Below are 20,495 nucleotides of genomic sequence, written 5' to 3' on the forward strand. Positions count from 1 at the left end.
CTTTATAAACATATATAAAGCAAAAATGGGACATTTTTCACTTCTATATGCTGATTGATCCATACTCAATAAATTCAGTACACTTGTGAGGGTCCATTTAAATACTGCAGTCTATTGGCCACCATATCCAGTGAAAAGACATAAGACGGGTTATACATAGTTGTTTATTATTCAAAGGTTGTAGCCCATCATTTATGTGATATGACCTTCCACAACAGTCCCTCGTCCCTTCTACCTCCACATTACGTTCTGTTCCTCAGCTTTCCAAGAAGATGTTCCCTGGAGTTCATATCAGGTCTAAACAATATAATGAAACACTTAGGGAGAAACATACAGATAACCAGAGCCCAAGCTGAGAATATTATTGCAAAGACCTCCATAGCCACTGTGTATTTGCCTCTTGCGCTAATAGAGGCTGGGATAAATGAGATCCATACGCTGAGGAACGCCAACATGCTGAACGTGATGAACTTGGTCTCGTTGAAGCTGTCAGGGAGTCTTCTGGCCAAGAAGGCAACAAGGAAACTAATGAAGGCCAAGAGACTTAGATAACCAACCATGCACCAGAAGGCAGTGCTAGAGCCTTCATTACACTCAGCAATGACAGTCCCGGGGTGCGTTTGTATGTCATTTTCTGGAAATGGAGGTGAAATGGACATCCATGAGACACACAAGATGAACTGCAAGAGGGAGCATCCGAAAATAATCCCATAGGACACTCGTGGTGTAGCCCACTTTCTTAAGCTGCTTCCTGGTTTTGTGGCCATGAAAGCAAAAACCACCATAATAGTTTTGGCTAAGACACACGAAATACATAAGGCAAATACCATGCCAAATGCAGCCTGGCGCAGGAAACACTTACTCGATTGAGGGTATCCAATGAATGTTAATGAGGAGAGAAAACAGAAGGAAAGGCAAACCAGTAGAAGACAACTTAAAGAGTAGTTGTTGGCTTTGATGATTGGTGTGTCCTTCTGTTTAAGGTAGATGCCAAAGATGAAAAGTGGTATTGTGAATGAGGAGACTCCAGAACCTGCGAGTGTAGCCCCCAGAGGCTCCTCAAAAGAGAGAAACTCTATGGTCTTTGGAAAACAACTGTTCCTCTGCAAATTCGGCCACTTGTCCCAAGGACATCTGAAGCAGTCTAATGAGTCTACATAGAAGAAACACATGATTAACATGAGATGAAAGCATTTTTATTGAGATTCTCAGATACAGAATGATTGTCCTACCAGTTTGGTTAGAGATCTCCCCCTGTGGACATGGAATACACTGATAACAGCAGACTGGTTGTCCTATTAAGGTGGCCTTCCGAAAACCTGGAGCACAGCTCTTACTGCAGGCTGAGGTAGGAACCTATATAAAAAATCTAGTTGAGTCATCTTATGTGTTTTTAATAGTTAATTATTGCAACTGGAGATAGTCGGAAATACACCTCCTATCTAATTAGTGGCTCAGGCTGCTGCTTTGTCCCTCCGCCATGCTTTGCACTGCAGCTTAGCCTGGTCAGATTGGTTGCAATGTATAAGCAAAAGCTCAGCAGGAAGTCAGTACATGGAGATCAACTTTCCATTACAACATAGTGAGAATTATTATAGACTTCAAGCAACTAAACCACCAGTGAGAAAAGGAAGATTATCAAGTAACTGCTCCAGAAAGAGGGAAATGAGCATCAATAACAGGGCAATTTGGAGATCTGCCTTAAATCTGTCAACAATTCCCTTTTTACTTTATGACCTGTCATTCAGACAGGTCATAAAAGTAAGTTAGGTAGAAGTCCTAGCTCTGGGACACCTAGCGTTGCCGGGACTAAGGTGCCTCGAAATCCAATCGTCCAGTAGAGTACATGAGGAGCATGTACCGTCTCTCTCCATAGAGATAAATCGGGCATGCTTATTTGGCTACTTCCGATTATCCTTCTTATCTCTTACGGTGCCTGCTTGTCCTGCACTCTGGCGGATGATGGGGCCCCTTGTTCTTGGAAGCAAAGGCGGTCACGAAGGCTTGACCTACAACTAAGTGGACCAACAATGACGGGTCATAATAGTAAAAAGGGGTTATCTTTGACAACACCTATAAGTGCCTTGTAGATATATCAATGTTTCCTAAGGTTCCAATCAGCCCCATGCTGTAGATTTGACAGATTGTTCAGTCATGTAGTAGAATTGTTTATTGAGGTGTTCCTTGTTACTCTGATATCCAGGTGACAACCATTATGGCCACCATTACAACCTCTAAAAGGGTTGACATTCAGTGTAAATACCAATCTAAGAAATGTTCAAATAGAATTTACAACAACTTCCCCGTTATAAAGTAAGAATTCTCAATTTTCTCTGTAGACTTCATACATACCTGTTCTTGCCTAAATATCCACTGTATTGCACTGCTGTTGAGGGTCAGGACATCTCGACTGTTGGCTGCAGAATTGTATTTTCCAACATTGACTTGTTTCATGACCCCGTTAACACCCTGCTGCCAGTTAACAATGTCATACACAGCTGGGGGATCTCCATTGTTATCAAAGAAAACCTCTCTTCCATCCTTCAGCCTTACTCTAACATTCTGGACGTAATGCGTTAGCTGCAGTGATAAGAATTGAACAAAAAAACGTCACGCCACGAAATCAATTATGAGAAATATTATATTATTCCTAACCTTATAAACTAAATGTTGACCCTTTTCAGGGTGATCACAGTGTTTAGGTACAGATGTAGCAGAACTGAGTTTCCCTGCGCCATGTACAACTTCTAACAAGTGCTCTTCTACCAGTGTAATGTTGTGCGCACACACATTATGGCTCATGGTCTAGGGTTAAATCTGATTTCCATGGTGGTCTAGCGTTGTTTTGGGGAAATTATCATATTTCTGGTGATATTTGGTGGCTTAGAGGTGAAAACTTTTTATGCTCGATTTACTGGGGTGGAGGAACCATCAATGGTGCTCAAGGATAAAGAAAGGGTATTCGTAACTTCTGTGGCAGTCAAGTGTAGTGAAGGGTTAGCCGCAACATCCCTAATGTTTTTGGGTGTATAAAGGTCTAATAGAAACGCCCCTGGTTGTCTATAATGGTAAAGGGACTAACTGTTCCATACCTGGTGTTCAGTGATTTACACTCCTCCAGGCTCTAAGTTCAAAGTAGTTATTTTCAGGCCGATCACTTTACGCTTCCAATTCCTGTCCTGCGATTGTCCTAGAGATCAGTGCCGGACAGGGGGTTGAGAAGACTGCATGGTGGTTATTTAAGAGGCACAAAGTTGTTTCTATAATTGGATAGAGTGCCAGATCTGATAGATCCAGTGCCACTGGGCCACCTTGTCCACCAAACCCCCAGCGTATGCCCGCTTGCACCCTCGTATGCGTGTCACTGGTTTTGCATGTAGGAACAGGACAAGAATGTGAACACATCTAGTCATAGAATAATCAAAATGCAGAAAGTATGTACTGAAACCCAAAAGGGTAAACAAATCTAGGTTAGCTCTGCTACATTTGTAGGGGATATCAACAACAATGTATTTTAGACCCAACAAGAAGCATCATTGAGACCTCAAAATGTCTAATTTTAAAAATATAAGCCAAGGTTTTGAAAACTAGTTCTAAATATATAGACATTAAACATCGGCACATTTTAGGTTTGCTTTTCTATTGCATCAAAGTTGTACCTGCCAAGGAGTGAAATTGTGTGGGTTCGCACAGCTCCGGTTGTGGAAGGGGCCTTTCTTCTCTTGACATGACTGGAGGTTGTGTAAGGCTTCGGCTATAACCAGAGCAGACGTGTAAATGTTATATGAAGTTCTCAGGTTGGAGACATCAGTGTAGGCATTCTCAACACCTGTCAAAGTCTCATTCCCTGAACATACCCTTGAAGAACTATTCGAAGAGGAATTATCATGGTCAAAAAATTTGCATCCAAAAGTCTTTTCCCAAAATATTCGAGTTACCGTTTTACCTGGTGTGCGAAATGGATGTGTGTTTTTGAGATAGTCCTTAAATCCTGGGATTGTGGAGCTGTAGAAAGCAAACCCTAAGGTCCCAGAGAGTATAGGAGCATACTTATCCACCAGAAGTATGGAGGAGATGGACCAAGCTTCACTTGCTACAATGACCTTTCCAGTGACCTTCAGTTTGATCATCTCATCTAAAATGGGGATGAAGAAGACATCAATGGAAAAAACAATTATAGCCTTTGCAGTGGACTGCTTTATGATTCGAGTGATGTAGGGAGCATTTCTGTCTGCTCGGTTGAGAAGAATTAATTCCGTAAAAGCCACACATGCTCCAGCTTTTAGAATTTCTTGTGTAATGACCTGAATACCTTGCTGCCCATAGTCATTTCCCATTGCCACCAACCCCACCCATGTCCATCCAAAATTTAAGACCAGTTGAGCCAGTCCCTGTGACTGAAAGGTATCACTGGGTACAGTCCTGAAGAAGGAAGGGAACTGCGTCCGATCACTCAGTAGAGCACTTGTAGCATAGTGACTTATCTGTGAGGATATACAGTAGAGGAAAAAAAGTAGGAAATAAAATTTGATGAAAATACAGTAAGCTTAAAGAAACACTCCAGGCCAAACTTATGTGTTATGCCTAGTGTTGGGCTTGAGGGGGCGGTGCAGGATTCTCTCTCTAGTACTTCAAAAATGACATACTTTCTTCTACTAGGCCACAGCTGAAGTCCGTCCTGGTAACGACAAATGGCTTGAGCCACTTGACAGCATAGTAAATGCTCTGACTACCAACCACTGCAGTTGGCATTTGTAGTATTTCCTATACTGCCAGCCAAGTGGCTCCTACCAGAGTTGATGGGTTGACATCTTCTCATGTCCAACACTGGCTTTATCTGTGGCTGACTATAGGACATTGCTAGCGACCAGGTAAGTAAATCTTTGGTGAGATGTAGAGCTCCATGGGACTGGTCAAAGCAGAATTTTAACTTTTTGCCTGGAGTTTCACTTTGTTTTTGGATTTGGTCCCTGTTCAATACCATGTGACAGCTAAAATCTATATGCAACACTGAGTAACATATATTTTGCTTTTTGGTTACAGCATGAGCACCAAATTCTGCCTTAAAGATTCTGCTTGTCTGCAGAGTTTTCGGGACCTCATATTTTACTGCTGCCCCATGCTGGTTCAGTGTCTGTTCAGGTCCTGTATTGGTGTATTCTGGGAGATGTTGTGATTAAAATAGACACTTTTAAGGTGGTCATATACCTTAGATGGCTGTCAGCCGAATGGTCGTTCCTCCGACCCCTTCATACTCATTAACGCTGAACGTGCATTTTTTTTGATGGGGAGAGAGGAATAAGCTAATGCCAGACACCTCTGGCGGCAGCTTATCTCCCGGAATAACAAAGGATCCACCTTTGGAGGAAAGTCGGGTTACCCGCATCCACATTAATGGTTGGCAAAATCAGTGGGTTCGACTAAGGGTCATCTAATCTGTATGGGCACCTTTACTCAACATCATAAACCAATTTCATGTTCAGCTATTGACGGGATTGAAGGGATAGATTTTGAAATTCTATCAATACAATAATACCTACCCCCAACCCATTAAAGTTACACTACAAGCTCTAAAAATGATATATGCACTACTCCCATCATTACCTGTGGATATCTATAAAGACCCAGGACATGAGCCATAAGAATGGAGTAGGTGGACATTGAGTGTCCAAGTATTGCAGCCATTGGTGGTCTACCTGACCATAAATAATTTGGTATGGCTTGTTCGCGACCGGTGACCATTCCAAGAGTTCCCTCCAGTTCCTTGTTCAATACAGAACAGGAGTCATAGGCCACAAAGCCCAGGGTGACATTTGGAAGAACTTCTGGATTTCTATTGATTTCCTCCACCGCAAACCTCAAAGCTTGGAACTGCTGGTACGTTTCAAATAAAAACCTAAGATGGGAAAACAAGAAAATATGTGAAGAAACTACGTCTAGTACATTCAATCATATCAAATACTAAGCATAACAAGTAAGAATTCGTAGGAAATCTGATCCATTGGGCATACAAAATTTTTTTTTTCGACAAACACGTATTTTACATTGGATATGCCATAAATATCCAATAATTGGGGGTGATGTAGCTGCTATGACCTCCACCTGTTGAGTACTACGTAGAATTTTTGCTGGAACACACAATGGAACAGAAAATGGAGGGAATTTATCAACTGATTTACGCCACTTTATTGGTATTTGTGCTAAATTTGCAACTTTTTCTGCCTCTCACCATTTGTCAAGAAAAATGGGCGTTGTTAAATAAGAATGGGAGGGTCCACCAATGGACCGGGAATATTTATTATTAAAGGCCTGTTCACCTCACCGTTCGCTTTCCGTTCCAGGGTTCCGTCGGAGGTTTCCGTCGGGTGAACCCCGCAAGGGAAAGTGAAAGTGAAACCACAGCTTCCGTTTCAGTTACCATTGATCTCAATGGTGACGGAAACATCGCTAATGGTTTCCGTTTGTCACCATTCCGGCAGGTTTCTGGTTTTCCGACGCAATCAATAGCGTAGTCGACTGTAAACTATGTCCCCGTTCCTCCTCACTTCATGACCGCAGTAAGAAGAAGATTTAATGGAGCAGGGGTCGAATATGGGAATTGCTGCTAATTCCATCATATTTGACAGGGAAAAATAGATCTGCGTGCTGCAGAATGATGAATGCCACGACAGAACACGACAGACCCCGTTATAAGTCAATGAGGTCCGTCCGGTGACGGTGGCATGCATCATACGATGGATCCATCAGAGCATTTTGGCTTCTATTATGAACAGAAGCCACAATGCAAACGTGAACAGAGCCTTAGACCTAATCAAGACATGATATTTACCAGGTACAGATGCCCTGGGTGGGAGGCTCCGTAAATGTGATAGTTGGTGGAACGTGGTCTGTATGGAAGGGGATTATTGCTCCTATTAAGAGCTCTCCAGTCTCGAATATCATTGAAAGATTTGATGACTTCAACTTGCAGCCGACATCATTTCCATGAGAGACTGGAATGAGGTAGATGATGAGATGGCAGAGGGATCTGTAAAGATGTGTTATGGTCCTATGGTGGAAAAAAAACACAACAAAAACGAAGATGAAAGAAAAAAATAAGGATTTTCTTAATTTAACTATGAAATTGGTAGATCCCCCAGTCTTGGCCCTCAGGGAATACAGATGATTCGGAGCTCGGTATGGGACAAGTAAAGCTCCATTTACTTTAAAGGATTAAAATTAAAACGAATTTTTGTAAAAAAAAAAAATGATGTCGATCTCCCTCGCTTAATCGGATTGTTGGTATTAAACGGGTTGTCCAGGATTAGAAAAACATGGCTGCTTTCTTCCAAAAACAGCGCCACAGCTCCCCATGGGTTGTTTCTGGCTTTGTACTCAGCTCCATTGGTAGTGGTGCTGTTTTTAGAAGAAAGCATCCATGTTTTTCTAATCATGGACAAAGTCTACAATGACATCTACCGTATTTTTCGGACTATAAGACGCACCCAGGTGTTAGACAACAGAAAATAGGAAAACATTTTACAAAGAAAAAACTATTGGTTAAAAAAAATAATTTGTTCAGTTTCACCACATTCTGAGAGACATAACTTATATTTTTCCATCGTTTGAGCGGCGTGAGGACTTATTTTTTGCGGGACGAGCTGTCGTTTTTATTAGCACCATTTTTTGGCACATACGATTTTTTTATCACTTTTTATTTCATTCTTTTTAGCGCTATGGTGACCAAAAAACAACGATTCTGGGGTTTTACGTTTTCTTTTTTACACCGTTCACTTTGTTAGTCAAAGAAAGCTATATTGTAATCGTTTTGGACTTTTACGGACTCAGCGATACCAATTTTTTATTATTATTTTATTTTCACATTGTGCTTGGCGAAAATTGGAAAAGGTTTTTTTTTTTTTAACTTTTCCAATTTTTTTACACTCCAGCAAAAGTATCTACGCAGTTTCCGTAACTCCCATAGCAGTGAATAGCAGTTACAGAAGCAGCGTGGCATGCGAGCTACTCTGTTTCCCTAAATACTATTCAGTTCTATGGGAGTTACGGAAACTGCGTAGCTCAGCGAGTTACGCTGTTTCCGTAACTCGACCATGTAACCAGAAAGTGGCCGGGAGACAGCGGAGTGAAGATAGAACGGGACTTAGGGGGCCCCATTCTAGAGGTAGATGCGGGTCCCAGAGGTGGGACCCGCATCTATCTGACATTTATGGGAAAACCACTATAAATGCCGCGGTCGCTATTGACCACGGCATTTAACTAGTTAAACGGCCAGGAACAGCACCATCACTGTTCCTGGCCGTTAGAGCAGCGTGTCAGAAGCTGACACCTGCAGTGTATGGAGCGGGCTCAGCGCGTGAGCCCGCTCCATACATCATCCTCTCCCCGCTCCATGATGTGCTGGCACATCACGAGTCGAGTAGGGGTTAAGTAAGGAGCGGTCAGGGGGCCTGTCGTGCCGGGTCCCTTGACTACCGACTATAAGACGCAGGGACTTTTTAGCAAGATTCATTCTTGCTAAAAACTGAGTCTTATTGTCCGAAAAATACGGTATAAACATCAATCCTTAGGTTTAACTACAGTTATCTCGAAAGCGGACGTCTCGCAACATGCCTTTTTTTACTTTTATGACCTATCCGTTAGATGATCATAGGTCGGGGTCCTACCTCTGAAACCCTGACCATTACTAAGAATAAGGGTCCTCAAATCCCTATTCCCTTTTGGCCAAGTATGTCTAGCCACTCACTGTAGAAATTAATGGGAATGTGGGAAACAACCTGGCAAACCCATTTGTTTGTACGAAAAGTGTCGGAACACACTAACATCATTGACAATACTCAAGCCACAATTGGGACTTTGGGCCATCTATTTTTGGTAATTGGGGTTTCCAGGGGTTTGGATCCCTTCCTATCACCATCTGACTGGTCATAATAGTATAAAATGAGTTGTTGTGGGACAACCACTTTCAGTATCCCACTCTTCAATGCCCTGGCCTTGACGCTCGCAGGTCCAAGAAGATATGTGCAGTTGTTTGGTAGGTTTTTCTGCACAGTTCTTTAGCTTGTTTATGATATGATGGGAAAGATGTAGACCTAGACCTTGAATCTTAACTCTGCTGTATGAAAAATATTTCTGGGTCTATTAAGTGACGTCAGACTTGAGGAGTATAATGCAATGAACAAAGTTAGTCAGCACCTTCATACTAAATTGGGTATATTTTGTGGACCTAGACCCCAGAGAAAGGTCAGTCTCCTGGTGTACAGTGGCGGCACCACATTCAACTATATACAGATCCTCAGGATATAAAAAACCTAGAGCTATGGTTTTCCCACCCTGCTATTCTCTCTATCCAATATAGTTAATATGTCATTTAAACCGCAAGGTGAACACCGTAAATTGTTGTTTTTTTTCCCTTGCCCCCCAAAAAGTTATAATAAAAGTTAATTAATAAGTCCCTTGCACCCCAAAACAGTACCAATCAAAACTATGCCTCGTCCCACAAAAAAAAAGCCCTCATATCACTACATTGAGGGAAAAAAAAAATAATTACGGCTCTTGGAAAGAGACGATGCAAAAAGCAAATAATTTTAGTTCAAAAGTTTTTATTGTGCAAAAGTCGTAAAACATAAAGAACCTATGCATGTGTGGTATCGTGGTAATCGTACCGACCCATAGAATAAAGGTAACATGTTATTTACGCTGCACAGTGAACGGTGTGAATTTAATATGCATAGAACAATGGCGGAATTTAAGGGGTTTTTTATATCCCCCCAGAAAAGTAAATAATTTTTTTTTATATACCCCAAAACGGTGCCATTGATAAATAAAACTCAAGTCCTCAAACACCCATGTCCGTGTGAAAATTAAAAAGTTATAGCTCTTTGAATGTGATGATGGAAAAACTAAAAAAATTCCTTGGACATTAGGGCCCAGTATGCGAGCAGGGGGAAGGGGTTAATTGACTGTGTAGATCTCGGAAGACAAGAAACAAAATGTTTGCGTGGGGAAGGGGAGCAACAATGATACCTCAGCACTGTGCCCATAGTCAGCCTGGTTGTATGAAAGACTGAAGTTGTTCAACAAAAGAGCAGAAGAAGCCAAAGGAGAGAGGGAAACGTGGATATTGGGTTTTACCAACCCGCGCTAAACCTCCAGCATATTTCCGGTACATTGATGACCTGCTGATCATCTGCACAGGCTCTGAACATGAACTAATATCTTTCCATAAAAACTTCAACAAGTTCCATCCAACCATCAAACTCACTCAACTACTCAAAATCTCAGATACATTTCCTGGACATGACCATATACGAGACAATACCATACAAACCACAATATACTATAAACCTACAGTCCGTCCAGCATATCTGAGATGGAATAGCTTCCATCCAAGACACATAAAGAAATCCATCATCTACAGCCGGGCTCTGTGGTACATATGGATCTGTTCAGACAGTGAAGACAGAAACCACCACCTGCTATCACTGAGGAATACAATCCTACAACTGGGACACCATCCATGGATTATAGATGATCAGATCTACAGAGCCACAAGAATCCCAAGGGGCAATCTTCTGGAGTACAATGAAAAGGAAGACAACAGCAGGGCGCCCCTAGTGGTCATATACAACCCCCACATGAACTTCTTGAGGAAAATTGCTGCTGATCTCCAAAATATATTTAACAAAGACAATAAACTGAAGGAAATATTCCCGGATTTACCTCTCCTTGCATACAAACAGCCACCAAACCTCAGGAATCTCCTGGTCAGAAGTCCCTCTCACCACCATCAGAGACTGGCAAATTTCCTTGTAACAGTAGAAAATGCAAGACCTGTACCAACATCTTATCATCAAACACCATCCACATCCCAGACACGCAGCAGGACTATAAAGTCACCGGCACGTTCTCCTGTACATCCTCCAATGTAGTGAACATGATCCGGTGTACAAGGTGCAGAGATAAAGGAATCTACATTGGAGAAACAAAGCTACAAACCAGAATGAATCTTCACAGACATACAATAAAACAGGAGCTTGATACACCCGTGGGAAAACACTTCTCTGGACCAGACCACAGTACGGCAGATTTAACGGTCCTGATACTGAAGGGTCATTTTAAAAACAGAAAGAAAAATTGGGGAATTCAGGCCGATAACATTCCAGTCATTGACACAAGGCCTCAATCTAACACCTGGATTTATGAGCCACTACATGGACACACATCACGTCCCCCATCAGACTGACTCCAGATTCCTGTATCTCCTAAGTCATCACCCCTATAACCTCAGCTTTATGGGCCCAGCTTATCTTAATGATGTATCACCTCATGTACTAATTGTCTTTGTGTAACATCTTAAATTTTGTGCTTTTATCTAAGTCACTGATTTGTAAACTTGCCTGAAGAAGGAGCCTGTGTTCTCTGAAAGCTTCATATTTCATTTTTCTCGTTAGCCAATAAAGGCTTCATGCCGACTATACTTTTATCTTTTTTGACACAAAAGTATTTGACATTGCATACTCTGAATGTGTAAATTAAGATCTATTGGGCTAGAAAGTATAGTTTGTAATTGGATTGAGAATTGGCTCAAGGACCGTATCCAGAGAGTCGTGGTCAATGATTCCTACTCTGAATGGTCCCCGGTAATAAGTGGTGTACCCCAGGGTTCAGTGCTGGGACCACTATTATTCAACTTATTTATTAATTATATAGAGGATGGGATTAATAGCATAGTTTCTATTTTTGCAGAGGACACCAAGCTATGTAATATAGTTCAGTCTATGGAAGATGTTCATAGATTACAAGCCGATTGGACACATTGGGTGTTTGGGCGTCCACTTGGCAAATGAGTTTTAATGTCGATAAATATAAAGTATATAAATATAAAGTTAAGTATCTGGTTACTAAAAATCTGCATGCATCATATATCCTAAAGGGAGTTAAACTGGAAGAATTACTTGTTGAGAAGGATCTGGGTGTACTTGTAGATCATAGACTAAATAACAACATAATGTCAGTCAGCTGCTTATAAGGCCAACAGGATATTGTCGTGTATTAAAAGAATATTGAGAATAACCTGATATTTATTTTATCTTTTACTTTTTTATGTTTACATTCTCCCCTTTATTTAGGATGATTTGGGGGACTCAGCGCATTATTAATAGATAAATTAAGACATTATCTTTTACAGGATTCATGCACCTTTTACCATGTACAGGTTATCTGACTTTATCTCATATAGTCCTCCTTTAACATATGGCTGTATAATCAGATAAGGAAATAGTTAAAATAACATTCGGATAAGGACATCTACTATGAAAGTCTTCAATATTGTTAACCCGGTAAATTCCAGAGAGTATATTGGCCCAGTATAACAATATTGAGTTTCTGTATAAACTAATAATGATCACCCCTTCAACAGTGTGGTAGTACTGATATCTATATAGCCTGATAACAAGGCCAGATTGTCTATTAGGCTGTAAAGACCCATGCCAATGGGTGGCCCTGTGGCCATTTATGATAATACCGACTATCTCTATACCCTTATAATGGTAACACCATGCTATATAATCATACTGATCATCTATATACCCTGATAATGGTCACACCATACTATATAATAATACTGATCATCTATATAGCCCTGATAATGGTCACTACATACTATATAATAATATTGATCATCTATATAACCTGATAATGGTCACTACATACTATACCATTATACTAATCATCTATATACCCTGATAATGGTCACTACATACTATATAATATTATTGATCATCTATATAACCTGATAATGGTCACTACATACTATACCATTATACTAATCATCTATATACCCTGATAATGGTCACTACATATTATATAATAATACTGATCATCTATATACCCTGATAATGGTTACACCACACTGTATAATAATCATGACTAGCTGCATACATGGATTCTGATCACATTGCGTTTCAAATAATACTTCATATTGAATCCTACCTCATCCTGTTTTTTGTGACGCTGCCTTTTTCTTAGCACTGACATCTTTTTATATAGACACATATCCCAAAGGTCTTTCCCTACTGAGTAATTATGTAACCTCCACAGGGTCCTGACAATATTATCTACTCACTCAGTATATTGTATTCATACCATACACTATTTAACACAGCCTAACAACATGCATTACTACTCATGGCTGCTCTTACATCCCTATTACCTAGAAGCCCCCCACTCACACAGTTGTGCTAGAAAATATGTGAACCACTCAGAATATTAATTCATGTGTTGATCAAAGTTGTCTAAATTTAAACCTTTTTGTGGGAAAATAATGCGAACTGCTACGATTACTTTTTTAGCGTGGCCCATTTTAGGTTTCTACTGAAGTCTGGGTGAATCACAAGGGGTCTGGGTGTAACAGATGTAGCACAGACCCGAAAATGAAACCGTATTATGACCATTTTAAATGGGCCGTAGAGAGGTTGTTGGTTAACAACTATAGATTTTTACACTCATGACCACCAATCAGACAGGTGTTAGTCGAACCTCTTTGTCGAGAACAAAGAGCTCTAAATATCTGTTCTCGTCCTGAGAGAAAGTTGAGCATGACAAACATATGAGCGTTCTTTATAACCTTGGGGACACAGAGATTCAACCCCCATCAATCTTACCCTTTAAGGGGATTATTTGAGTCAGGTGTCTCTTAATTAATCGGGTTACAAACTGGTGGCAGTTAAGGCGGCCATATCATGATGACCAAAGTTTGGTCTTCATCACATAGGTTTGCGGATGAATGCCAATCCTTAATTCAAAGAAGTTTCCGAGGCATGATTATGCAATAAAATCTAACACAGATCATATAATGGTCCGGAAGATCATAAAGAACTCAGATTTATGTGTAAGCATCATGAGGGATCTCTGGCAATGGCTAACATCAGTGTTCTCATGGTCATGGATGTGAATGTCCCACCTGCCAATCTTCTGTTGCCCAAATCATAATATTAGAGTTGATGGTTTGATTTGCCGTTGTGTTATGACTTCCACCTTAACATGACGTACGGTGCCCTCTGCGGTTAGCTGACAGTATACTATGTCATACATCGCTAGTGGATCTCTGTTCTTATAAAAGTAAAGTTCTCGCCTGCTGTTCAGTGCGATCCTCCAATTCTTTATTAAATTCAGAAGATTTTGAGTTACAAAGACAATTTATATTAGATTACAGATTAAACATTGGTGAATATTTTTGAGATTATTTTATATTTTTTGCTTATGTGTGACAGACCATTTTTTAGCTTAATGTGGTGAATGGCAAACCAATACGCCAGGTTATGACATAGTTAAGGATATAGAAGAGCCGAGCTTGTCATTGAAATACATAAATGGCTGATAGGTATAATTCCCACCTTTGGGATCCTCACCTATCGGGAGAACAGGGGTCCAGTGACCTTCGTTTGTAAATTTGTGGGTGCTGTAGCCTTCATAGAGTACATTAGAGAGATGAACCCTCGATAGTGTCGCGTTCTTTATTGAAGTCTATGGGAGTTACGAAAAGAGACAAGCAAGCTGTCTATTGAAGTCTATGGAGGCTGCGGTGACCACAAATCGCCAAACTTGGGGTAATCAGACCATGTTTTCCAAATAAGCTGAGACATCACCAGAATACCAGATTTAACTTTAAGAAGAGCAACCACTGAATATTTAGTTAATGATACCAATATAATCAAGAATTAGGTGAAATAATATCTACCACGGTCTAGTACCTGATATCTTCGCACATACTTTCAGAGGACCTTATATTTCCTTTATTGCAGTTGCTTAGATCATCCAGTCCTCTGGCTACAACATTGACCGCAGTATACACAATGTAGGATGGACTAATCAATGTAGGTGTTGAGGACATATTCTATAGAAATATTTGCCTGCCGGCAAAAGGCCCTTTTTAAAAACTATAAGCAAGGTAAAATAACAAATTTTTATTAGGCTATTAGAGCAAAAGACACACTACATAGAAATTAAAAGTTATGTTCACTGCTGATAGTAACCAGCATAGTGCGATGTGTGCCAGTAACAAGATGTAAAGTGTCAGCGGCTGCAGCACGCCGCACTCTGACCACAGTCATAGTCAGTATCAGGGATCAGCAGTAACAAGTTAAAATTTCAAAGAAGCCCCCCCCCCCGACATGTTTCACTGCAGATGCAGCGTCTTCAGGGGTATCGGGGCTGATGACAACGCGCCGCGGAATTCTCAGAGTTATATGCAGGAAGGATTGCCTTCAGCTGTCACTTCATTAATATAGTGGCCAATAGAAACTGACATGGAGGGTCGAGCCTCCACAACAGTGATGGACAAGCGACGGGACAAATAGCGAACTCGTCATCCAAGGACTAATAGGACGTAGCGTAGTGGCGCATGCGCAGTAGACCACCGCGGGGAGACAGAGTCTCACAGTCAATAGCACAGCAGCGCGTGTGCAATGGCTCACTTTGGAGAGATAGAAGTACTGAAGGAGAAGGAACGAACTCCAAGGGCTGTGTTGCAGGCAAGTGTGACAGTCCATTTTAGTGTGGCTTTATATCTAGATGAAAACTGTATATCGAGATCGCATTACATGTCATATTTATGCTAAAATTGCCACGTTTATGTCAAATGACACACTGCAAAGTAAAATGAGAGCGCGGCGCTGTTGTCAAAAAAATTGAGTGCACTTGTCAGTAAACAAAGAATCATACAGTAGGGCAGTAGGAATGATGGAAAGAGGCAAATCAATACCAATAGCTACGTCTGTAGCAATATTACAGCAATATCAAAGATCTCCAAAAAGGCAGAACACATCTATCGTGGCCAACCACCAATGAGTGATGATACTCGATCAATGTCGTGTTTAAAATAATAATAGCAGAGCTATAATGGGTACAGAGACCTAATTGTCCAAGGGTCAAAGAAACGCCGCAAAAGTAAACCCCTCATTTAAACCACCTGGACTGAGGGTGCCCAGTCGATGGATCCAGTGGGCCTCCTCCTGCAGCAACCTGCGATCTAAATTGCCAGCTTTGGGGCCCAATTTGATCTGGGTAATACCCCAGAATTGTAGAGAGAGCGAATATCACCCCCATGCATAGACCGAATATGTCTGGACAATGGTGTGTCCTCCTTCTGGTTGATTGTGCTCAAGTGTTTGAAAACTCTTCTCCTCAATTCTTGGACTGTTTTTCCTACGTAGAACTTAGGACATGGACATTTGGCAACATAGACTACACCCTTACTTTGGCAGTTGATAAACTGTCTTATTTGGTATCAGCATTGTGAGAAACTAGACATGGACCGCACAATCCACAGTATATACGTTGATCTGAGCCGCTAGGCATAATTTAGAAACATGAACATGAGGTTCTTTGTAAACATTTTGATCAAACTGTATAAGCCCACTTGCCACTTCACGGCGACCTCTTTAAAGTGGGTCCCTACTCTAGCGGTTGCAGCACCGCATGGCGGCTACCACCACCGCAGCACCGCTCCTGCAGAGGGAGCAACCCAGCGGCCCAAAAGCACCCATGCCTTCAGACCGTGCCAAGCCTCCTTGGCTCTGGGCCACGTCCCCCCACAAGTGCAGCACTACAGCAACAGACACCACCATACAGCACCACAACATGTGAACAGATGGAATGAGCTCACCTTGCCATGCGCCCCCAGTGGCCAACTGAGAGCACAAGCAAGAGCAGGAACACTTATGAGGTCATTCTGGAATTAAAATCAGCTGGGTATTTTTTCAAATGCGTGGAGTGCTGGTACCAAGTAAAACAAAGGAAATGAGGAGGATAGACTATACAATATCAGCATTGTGAGAAACTAGAAATGGACCGCACAATCCACAGTATATACGTTGATCTGAGCCGCTAGGCATAATTTAGAAACATGAACATGAGGTGGGCTTATACAGTTTGATCAAAATGTTTACAAAGAACCTCATGTTCATGTTTCTAAATTATGCCTAGCGGCTCAGATCAACGTATATACTGTGGATTGTGCGGTCCATGTCTAGTTTCTCACAATGCTGATATTGTATAGTCTATCCTCCTCATTTCCTTTGTTTTACTTGGTACCAGCACTCCACGCATTTGAAAAAATACCCAGCTGATTTTAATTCCAGAATGACCTCATAAGTGTTCCTGCTCTTGCTTGTGCTCTCAGTTGGCCACTGGGGGCGCATGGCAAGGTGAGCTCATTCCATCTGTTCACATGTTGTGGTGCTGTATGGTGGTGTCTGTTGCTGTAGTGCTGCACTTGTGGGGGGACGTGGCCCAGAGCCAAGGAGGCTTGGCACGGTCTGAAGGCATGGGTGCTTTTGGGCCGCTGGGTTGCTCCCTCTGCAGGAGCGGTGCTGCGGTGGTGGTAGCCGCCATGCGGTGCTGCAACCGCTAGAGTAGGGACCCACTTTAAAGAGGTCGCCGTGAAGTGGCAAGTGGGCTTATACAGTTTGATCAAAATGTTTACAAAGAACCTCATGTTCATGTTTCTAAATTATGCCTAGCGGCTCAGATCAACGTATATACTGTGGATTGTGCGGTCCATGTCTAGTTTCTCACAATGCTGTCTTATTTGGTATGATCTACCATCAAGTGGGTTAGAAAATTGTTTGACTGTAGGCATCAGGTGACAAAACGAACAGCGGCCACAGGGATGGAAACCTACAATTGACGACTTAAGCCAGCATTTAGATGCCACCATCCGTCCAGAGTGATGGCTATGTACCAAATAGTCGCGCAGGTTCTTACCTCTGCGATAGGTAATGCTGGGGGTATGGGAAACTACGTCTCGAAGGTCAGGATCAGCCAAGAGGATTGGCCAATATCGCTGCAGGATCTCCCGTACTTGGCGAGAGCCCGCATCGAAAGTGCCAATACATTTGATGTTGGTCGGTACCGTAGATTTAAAGGTAGTTTGAAGTTGTCGGGTATCAGCTGATTTCCGTTCATATAAGAGTTCCTTCCTATCTGTCGCTCTTGCCCTATCATACGCTTTGTGCAGCCACTTCTTAGGGTATTCCCGTGCACGGAACTTGGAAAAAAGTCCATCGCATTCCAGTTCAAAGGTCCGCTCATCGGAGCAGTTCCTTTTGGCTCGAAGGTATTGCCCAATGGAAATGCCCTTCTTGAGGGCCATAGGATGGTGGTTTTTCCAGTGTAATAGACTGTTAGTTGATGTTAGTTTCCGTGAGATGTCTGTATGTACACCACCAGCAGGATGCAGAGAGATTTTAAGGTCCAGGAACATAATCTCCTTTTTGTGAATAACATGAGTGAACTTCATATCCACCTTGTTATTATTAAGTGTGACCATGAATTTGTCAAATAGAGTCAAGTCACCATCCCAGAGGAGGAGAATATCATCGATGAATCTCCCCCAGAATAGGATGTGACAGGTGTAAGGGGACAATTCCTCGGTGAATACTACAGTATCCTCCCACCACCCCAAGAATAAATTTGCATAGGTCGGTGCACAGATTGTGCCCATTGCTGTGCCCTTTATTTGTTGATAGAATTTATGATCAAATAGAAAGTAATTATGTGTCAATAGAAAACGAAGTAATGACAATAGAAATTTATTATATGTGTGAAATTGAATACCCTTGGTGATAAGGAAATGTGCAACTGCAGTGAGACCAAATTCATGCTGAATATTAGTATACAATGATTCAACATCGATACTAGCGATAAATGTGGATGAAGTGACGTGAATCTCCTGGATCCATTATAAACCTGCATTTCGTCACTTCTAACCGAATTAGAGGGGATCACTCGTGATGTCATTGACTCAGGTTCCACCGAGAATTCGGTGACCCTAAAAAAAAGAAAGTGTTGAGAGGTCCACCTGTGCCACCGATAGTGCCCGTGGGACACCTGGTGGTACTGGGATTTTGGCTGGAGGCAATTCTGGTCAATCGAGGGGTCGATGGTACATTGGGGATAATGGACGCTGATGCTGCAGAGAAAGCTGATGATAAGGAATTGGAAGTGATAGTAGGAATAGAATTCGTCTGGCATTTCGTATTAGATCTAGTATGTACGGTGCTCCTTTTTGAGGAGTCAAACCTATTATTTTTTATTTTACGTTTAGTACCCAGTCTCCCAGTTTTTAGGGCCACCGAATTCTCAGTGGAACCTGAGTCAATGACATCACGAGTGATCCCCTCTAATTCGGTTAGAAGTGACGAAATGCAGGTTTATAATGTATCGTCTGTCAATCTAAGTAGCTCCCAGCTGACACTATTACGTAGGGGGTCTATCTTTCACTCCTACCCCTTTATTTGAGGAGTTTGTCTGGACGAAGGATGTAAATCTGTTCTACAGAAAGGTTGCCTTACATAAATATTTTTAAAATAATATGTTCGGGATAGATGACCTTGCTAGAACTGAAGCCACACAATAAGAGACCTTGAGGCCCTCCTGTATGAGAGTGAAGTCGGGCCCATCGATGCTATTGGTCCCTTCTCTTCATTGCGCCCTAAATCTAAACTTACTCCACCATTCTCGCAGTATGCTCATATTGACGTTTTCGTCAAGATGGTATGTGCGGATCTGAAAAAAATCAAACTAGAGAGAACTAGGGCACTCGCCAATCTAGACGAAACAGAGAGACTGGCACTAGATGAACTTTGTCACAATGACCAAATTACCATCAAGCCCTCTGATAAAGGGGGCAACATTGTCGTCATGAACTCTGATGACTATGTTGCTATGGCCCATAGACTATTGGATGATGCCACGACATATGTTACTATCGAAAAAAATCCCACTGATCGATTCTTAAAGGATCTGTGCCAACTGCTCAATGAAGCGAGAACACAGAATCTGATTGCCAGTGATTAATTTAAACAGATGTACAACCCTTGCCCTACCCTGGCGACATTCTATGCTCTGCCAAAAATTCACAAGGCTTCTCGCCCAATTCCAGGCAGGCCTATTGTGTCAGGTAATGACAGCCTTACCCAGGGTATAAGTACATCCCCTTTTGTCACTTCATTGCCGTCATTTCTTAAAGACACCAAGGACACGATCAACAGGATCCATGAGATTCACGTCACTTCATCCACATTTATCGCTAGTATCGATGTTGAATCATTGTATACTAATATTCAGCATGAATTTGGTCTCACTGCAGTTGCACATTTAATTATCACTAAGGGTATTCAATTTCACGCATATAATAAATTTATATTGTCATTACTTCGTTTTCTATTGACAAATAATTACTTTCTATTTGATCATAAATTCTATCAACAAATAAAGAGCACAGCAATGGGCACAATCTGTGCACCGACCTATGCAAATTTATTCTTGGGGTGGTGGGAGGATACTGTAGTATTCACCGAGGAATTGTCCCCTTACACCTGTCACATCCTATTCTGGGGGAGATTCATCGATGATATTCTCCTCCTCTGGGATGGTGACTTGACTCTATTTGACAAATTCATGGTCACACTTAATAATAACAAGGTGGATATGAA

The 20,495-nt window shown here is 41.6% G+C and overlaps 1 protein-coding gene across 1 annotated transcript; it reads right to left on the bottom strand.

Annotated features, from left to right (window-relative positions):
• Nucleotides 1-242: 242 nt before the first annotated feature.
• LOC142750594 (vomeronasal type-2 receptor 1-like) lies at nucleotides 243-18,502 on the bottom strand. Its single transcript, XM_075859591.1, has 7 exons — nucleotides 17,764-18,502; nucleotides 6,830-6,992; nucleotides 5,605-5,896; nucleotides 3,660-4,484; nucleotides 2,353-2,580; nucleotides 1,233-1,356; nucleotides 243-1,153 (listed from the first exon to the last, which is right to left on the bottom strand). Exons 1-7 carry the CDS (start codon nucleotides 18,500-18,502, stop codon nucleotides 243-245), a joined length of 3,282 nt encoding a protein of 1,093 aa, XP_075715706.1.
• Between the last annotated feature and the right edge of the window lie 1,993 nt (nucleotides 18,503-20,495).

Source organism: Rhinoderma darwinii, chromosome 3 (genome assembly GCF_050947455.1).
Source record: "Rhinoderma darwinii isolate aRhiDar2 chromosome 3, aRhiDar2.hap1, whole genome shotgun sequence".
Lineage (NCBI taxonomy): Eukaryota > Metazoa > Chordata > Amphibia > Anura > Rhinodermatidae > Rhinoderma > Rhinoderma darwinii.

Coding starts and splice junctions, on each gene's coding strand:
- LOC142750594 (XM_075859591.1), bottom strand. CDS start 18,502: ATGGGCACAATCTGTGCACCGACCTATGCAAATTTATTCTTGGGGTGG. Junction 1,357..2,352: donor GGATATTTAGGCAAGAACAG/GTATGTATGAAG, acceptor TTTTTTATATAG/GTTCCTACCTCAGCCTGCAG. Junction 1,154..1,232: donor GGAGATCTCTAACCAAACTG/GTAGGACAATCA, acceptor TCTTCTATGTAG/ACTCATTAGACTGCTTCAGA.